This window comes from Limulus polyphemus, unplaced genomic scaffold (assembly GCF_000517525.1).
Source record: "Limulus polyphemus unplaced genomic scaffold, Limulus_polyphemus-2.1.2 Scaffold420, whole genome shotgun sequence".
Classification (NCBI taxonomy): Eukaryota; Metazoa; Arthropoda; class Merostomata; order Xiphosura; family Limulidae; genus Limulus; species Limulus polyphemus.
The window spans coordinates 411792-418628 of NW_013666030.1; the positions used below are offsets into that span (position 1 = coordinate 411792).

The 6837-nt window shown below is 29.5% G+C and overlaps 1 protein-coding gene and 1 non-coding gene across 2 annotated transcripts in view; one reads left to right on the forward strand and one right to left on the reverse strand.

The window, feature by feature from the left end:
* Positions 1 to 220: 220 nt before the first annotated feature.
* Positions 221 to 306, reverse strand: Trnay-gua. Its single transcript is given in 2 exon segments — positions 221 to 256; positions 270 to 306. It is a non-coding gene; the product is annotated as a tRNA-Tyr (tRNA).
* Positions 307 to 3682: 3376 nt separating this feature from the next.
* The window catches only part of LOC106458146 (WD repeat-containing protein 74-like), a 43285-nt gene continuing 40130 nt past the window's right edge, over positions 3683 to 6837 (forward strand). Inside the window, exons 1-2 of the mRNA XM_013917607.2 lie at positions 3683 to 3834; positions 5206 to 5312. Of these exons, the coding sequence (XP_013773061.1) occupies positions 3771 to 3834; positions 5206 to 5312 (171 nt within the window). The 5' untranslated portion in view covers positions 3683 to 3770. The remainder of the gene's footprint in view (positions 3835 to 5205; positions 5313 to 6837) is intronic.

Genomic DNA, 6837 nt, shown 5'->3' on the forward strand with positions numbered 1-6837 from the left:
CTGAAAAATTGATTTCTTATCTAATAACATGAAATAATCTCTGTCTAGAATTACAGAGAACAATAAATAAGTTATATACTCACTGCTTCGTAGAATGGGAAAATTAACGAAATTAAGCTCATGTTCGCTTATCAATGAAAATTAATGCAGTAGGTTTTAATACGTAATTGAAGAAAGAGTAAGTTAAAGAAGAAAGAAAAAAATAATTCACTAATAACATTCCGACGAGGCGGATTTGAACCACCGACCTATGGATTACAGATTTCTTACTACAGTCCACCGCTCTACCAACTGAGCTATCGTCGGATGACAAATAATTCTTCTAGAGATTTAGATATACTAATTTATTTTATTTTACTTGTGGTTTTTTTGTTGTTTTTTTTTTGGTGTTGTTGTTGTTTTGTGTGTGTGCTCCGTCTATCACAGTAAATCGAGCCCTGGATTTCAGCGTTGAAAGTCCGTATACTTCCCGCTGACTCATTGTGGGACTCGATAATGACTGAATATTGAGATTGTCAATAAAAAAAAGTTCAGATTCTTTTTTGTTGTTATCATAGTTTGATTTTGTTTAGGAAATCTTTCTTCCAAGCTACACAGAGAGCTATCTACAAAGAGCCGTCCCTAAGTTAAGCTGAGACTTAAGGGAAGGTAGTTAGTCAAAGGCTTCCACCGCCATCTCTTGAGCTTCTCTTACTTTTATCTGACAGAATAAGAAAATTCTAGCTCTCAATTTTATAGGCAACGGCTCCAATATGCGGTGCGCGTTTTTACGACAACAGAACAAAAAACCAACAGTCACTATCGAAATATGCGAAGAAATATATTGAAACTTGTTTTAATCTTACCAAAAGGTCAAAATAAAAGTTTTATTTCTTAAAATGTCATTAAAAACACCTATCCTCCCCAGTGACACAGCGGTATGTCTGCGGACTTACAACACTAGAATCCGGTTTCGATACCTGTGGTAGGCAGGGCATTGTGTAGCTTTGTACTTAATTTCAAACAAACAATAAAAACACATTTTAATGAGTTTTTATTTTATTTTTTCCAATTTGTAAAACCTTTGTTTTACTAAGCTGGCTTCATAACGTTCTTTGCTTGTTTTTACAAAGTACAGGGTAATAATAGATTTTCTGGTGATTAACAATACCAGAATGTCTAAAAAATTTGAAATATTTTGACGTGCAGTAACCAGAAAAATGAATTCAACTTTATGTTTTTGCCGCCCTCTGTCGAATAACTCTTGCACTTCCAAATCATAAGAACAGTAGCTTGTTTAAAATCATAAATAATATTCAACGTTAAACTGTCGAAACATGTGGAGTCGTCAAATTTTTGAAGGTCATAGATAGGCCTAAATAAAATGTTTTTAATTATATACCAGTTTAACGGTGAATATTATTTATGATTTTAACTTTATACACAATTGCCAAAATACTATAATTAAGTAGCTTGTTTAAAGTTATGTACAAAGCTACACGATGGGCTATCTGTGCTCTGCCCACCACGGGTATCGAAACCCGGTTTTTAGCGTTGTAAGTCCGCAGACATACTGTTGTGCCACTGGAGAGTGGGCAAGAACACTACCATTTAATGGGTTATTGATAAGGAGTGAAATTCCTCAAAGCCGGTATAACTCAATTATAAGTAGTGAAACGAATGATAAGTTGATAATTGCACTTGCCATTTATTTTTAGTATTGAAAACAGGTTGTTTGCTGAATAATTCAGAATAATAAGAGTAACACGAATTCTACGTAGGTTTCAAATCTTGTATATATATGCAACAGTATCATTTATTTCTCAATACTTTTGTTTATGCGCATATTTAGCTAAATGGGTTAAATGAAAAATCCTTAAAGGCGTGGCCGATGACTTTTAATGGTGATTCTATTTAAGTAGAAATCATATGTAAACTATTTTAAAACTAATAAAATTTATCAAAATTTCAATGAAATGATGTTTTTCGTCATTTTATAGCATTAGAAATTGGTTTGATAATGTTACTTCAAGAGGAAAAAATTATAAAAGCCTTTTTGTAAGGCACTTCCTACATACATTTAGGGAAGAACTGTGATATCACATGCAGAGCATTTTCCAAGTTAATTCGTATTTCACAGATAAAAAGTAAAGTGTTATATTTCATTAAACCACTTTCTTTTTGTGTGTATGTTAAATAAAATAGTTAAATAATCATGAGCACCTGTTTAGCATTCAGTCACATCTTTGATAACGAAAGCTTTTTGAATTGTTGTAAATAAACATCGATATGTGAACTTTTTTTTTTTAAATTTACAATAATGATAATATACATATATATATGTTATTATCTTATAATAAATATTTGTTATGATATTAAAACTATGTATTAACATTTTTTTTTGCGTTTGATTAAATAAACTGAATAGAAAACAACACAAACAGACTATAGTAGGCGTAATAAAGTTTAGCATCATTCCAGATTTTCAAATCTTATGTGTTATATTACTCATCTTACTTACAAGGCTGGTTGAATTGGAATTCAACAGCTGCTCTTAGACCCTCAAATAATAAAACATGTAGTCGTAGCAATAATAGCAATAATGATGTAATGTCGCATTTTTTGTCTAATTTTTTCCTCCTTTAGTTATTTGTTAAGCCGCCCAAATTGCACAATGAAGGCTTATAACGCTAAAAACCGGGTTTAGATACCCCTAGTGACATCAGCACGTATATCCTACTGTGTAGCTTTGTGCTTAAAAACAAAAAACAAACAATACTTATTGATTAATTTGAACACACCAAGAGTATTGTCTTTGAAAATAAATATAAGATTTACATTATATAAGACATTAGTGGTTTTAGGTTCAAAGCATTTTTTATCGCTTTAATATATTAAGTTTGGTCGCAAAACAGTCTGTGAATGTGACACATACCGACAACAGGATCTTCATTTAATAATACTTGTTTTAGATGTAACAAAAACTGTCAATATTGTGTTTCGGAGAGGCTTGAGCTACACGAAGAAAGTTTTTTTTTAAGTTTCCTTTTCTTACTTTTAAACATTTTCGCACACAGTCAGCAAAATTGTCTAACGGCCAATTTAAAAAATAAGACAAGCTGGGATCTCAAGCAGCTACACATCTAAAGACAAATAAATTGGATATTGCATGTGCTTTACAAAATAAATTAAATAACAACAGAAAAACATGTTGGTAGAATTTTCATATTCTATGCCTATAAACCACATAGAAACAAAAACACACGTATTTGAATTTTGTGCTATTTCTAGATTATTAAAGATATCTTAATATGTAGTATAGTTCAAATTCGATTTCACATATCTGAACCATCAATTTCTATTCACTATAGAGATCAGTGATCCGAACCTGTTACTTTAAAATACAATTTTATTCTCAAAACACACAGCTGTAATTAAGAAAGCAAAAAAGTCAAACATTACAGCTTTTAAAAAGTTTCATTTTAATAAGTAGCTATAAAATAATTAGGTACGCAACGAGAAAAAAGAAGTTTAAGATAAATTTCTATCAATATAAATAAAATAATGACTTATATTTCCCGAATGTATCTTTATTAACTCAATATTTCATTAGGATAACCTACATTGTTCGCTAATTCAGTTGAAATTAATTGGGTGTTTAATATAATAAAACATTTAAAGCGCCCCCTGATAAACTATATTCAAAGTTACATGCATGTCGTTCACGTTGGATGTAAAGTTAGGTGTAGCGGTAACAATACTGTGGAGAGGCAAAAATTTGAATTTATTTGATGATGACTGAAGAATGTGAACGATTTGATATGTTAATCGGGTGTGAAACAGGATATTTTAAAGGTAAATTGAAAGCTAGACATATGTATGTTCACATATAGTTTATATAAGTATAGCGAGTTTTTTGTTTTTACAATTACTAGTAATGCTAATAGTACTTAGTACTAGTAGTACACTACTTTATACTAAAAATTACCATAAAAATTATATTTATAATACAGTATATCTAATTAATTTGGGCAGTTTTACTTAATGAAGTAAATTAATAATACGTAAATTAAGCTCCGTAAAGTTGGTGTAAAAATGTGAAATATTTGCGTCGTTTTGTAATTGTATACTGTAAATTTCATATAGCCATTATAGGTTATTTTATAAATATAGGTTTAACTGTAGGCAGTAGCATAAAAATTACGACCAGTGTCTCTTTAAATTTAATTTTATCACATTAAGGCCGGAAAAACAAGGAAAGTTAAGTGTAAAATATACAAACGAGTATTGCACTTTTGTGGGAATTTCTGTTTTCAATGGCAGTGTAACATAGCAAAATTTCTATCAAAACTTGTAATATTTTTAAATTGTATATATCACTTAATTTTTAAAATTTAAGTATGAGGATTTCATCTAAAAATTTGAATAAAATTTAAGATACTAAATTTCATACATTAAAAAATAAAAATTTATAAAATATTTAAAACTTTCACAAGCTTTAAAATTAAAGTGAAACATACATTTGAAAAGGCTTAAACTTAAGAGTAAATTTTTTGTCATGTTACATCTGAAATAAATATAAGTAACAGAATTTCTTTCTTTACAAACAAGTGTATACATTATGCCTGTTGTCCCTGGAATTTGAAGGTGGTAGATTAAAAGTTTAAAGATACATTGGGCATGATTTTTTTATACTAGGGATAACTATAGTTGAGTTAATTAATATCAAGTCATTTGACAAAGGTATGTGTTTGGCTGCCTTTCTTTGTCAATGCTGTTTAGTCTTGAAAATTTTAACAGATTTTAAGTTTACCAGAATTTTCATGATGAATCACAAAATAAAAGTTTATAAGAAGGTGCAACATAGTATATATAACTTCATATTGTTTGCATACCTTTTATCATTTTTTTCTTGGTACACCTGATTCTAAAAGAAAAAATTAATAACTTTTGACTTATTTATCTGTACAGGAAAAAATAATGTTTGGTTAACTGAAAGTTCTTTATGTATGTTTTAAATGAATTTTTGCACTGGTATTTTTATGTGACTTATGGATTGATGACCACCAATATATTATTCTTTATTAGTTTGAGTGTGATAGTTGAATGTGCTGGGAGATAATTCAACAAAATTATTTGTTTGGTCAAACAAGGGAATATGTAAAGGTGAAAATGTATGAAAGTGCTGCAACAATCACAGTAATATATCAATTTCTTAATTTTAAGGTGTGAACACTGTAAAGAAAAAGTCCTGTAACTTGAACAAACTAAATAGTTTAAGGAAAGAAGATGAAGTAATGCTCATGTGTTGGAATAATGAAGAGGAAACTGAGGTGAGTGGGTATGGGTCTGTTTTGTTGTTTTAAAGTGATAAGTAAATAACATGCATGTTGGATTACCTAAGAACCAGAATATCAAAAGTGAGGCTTCTATGTAATGTTTTTTGACATTTTTAACCTTACAAATATTTTATTAGCAAAATCATAATAATTTTATCACAATTTTATATTTTTATTAATATTTCAAAATTTTGGAATGATTATTTAAAATTTTTTGACTGAAAAAATGATTTCTTGTGTTAAATAATTTATTAGCGGTTCTGTTTTTTTTTAATTTAGTATATGTACAATTTATATTTTCAATTAAAAGGTATAGCATCACATGAAACTTTCCGGTGACTTTCAACCTTAGTTATTTGGTAAAGACATTGGTTAATATTGATTAATAATGTACTGCTCACTACTTAGTCTGAGGACAAATAATGCTCAAAATTCAGTTTCTGGCAGGCATAGTACAGATATCCCATTGTGTAGCTTTGTGCTTAACCACAAAACAGAATAATGTACTTGCTATGCACTATATATTTCATGGAGTTCTTTGTTTTGTTAAATGATACATTTTATGGGTGTGGTATTTTGTTGCTAATTCCTCTGATGTTTTGTAGTTTGTACATTGTTTTATATGAATTTATATTAGTGCTGTAATGATTTCCTTTAATATAAATATGTCACAATATTTTGCTCCACGATACATGTATTTGGGAACAATAGTGCTTGAAATGGGCTAGTACTGCATACCAACACCAGAAATGTATATTTAAATGTACACTATCATTTTTTCTTTGTCCCACTTTATGCATACCAAGACTTTTCTTTTTGCCATTTCATGTGCTGGTGATCACTATCATATTTCCCATGATACCTGTTTACCAAAACTGTCAGTATGCTCGATCCCTTGTCGCAATTGCTTGCTTCTTGTGTACCGATAGACTTGGCCCCATCAGAATAATGGCCATTGAAGCATGTCCCCTGGTGGCATCCCAGCTGTGAAAGGCTTTATACTAAAATGTCAATCCCAAATTTTTTTTGTTTGTTAGAAACTAACATAATTGGTATGTTACTCAATGTATTTGCAATTCATCAAACATAATAAACTGATTGACCTGCAGGAGGTTGACATACACAAATCAACTGATATGTATCATTCGTAACCTACAGGTCATGATATGTATTGCATTGTTACATCTCTAATTTATACTCTGTAGAAAAAACATTTGTGTATCATTAAATGAAGTGAGGCATATCAAGTGAACAAGATATATATATATATTTGGAGGTTTTGGTTACTTTCTTATAGAAATCATTAACTATCAACATTATCACAAATATTTTTATTGACAGTAGAGCAGTCACTGGACATTATTTTGGACATCAGCAATTCAAAGAACATTTATAATAATTGAATACATACAAACCATGATATGCAAAGTACAAGCCAGTAAATATAGTTATGAGGTTAAAACATGATCTATTCTACATTTTGCATCTAAGCTTTTCATATATATATATATATATATAT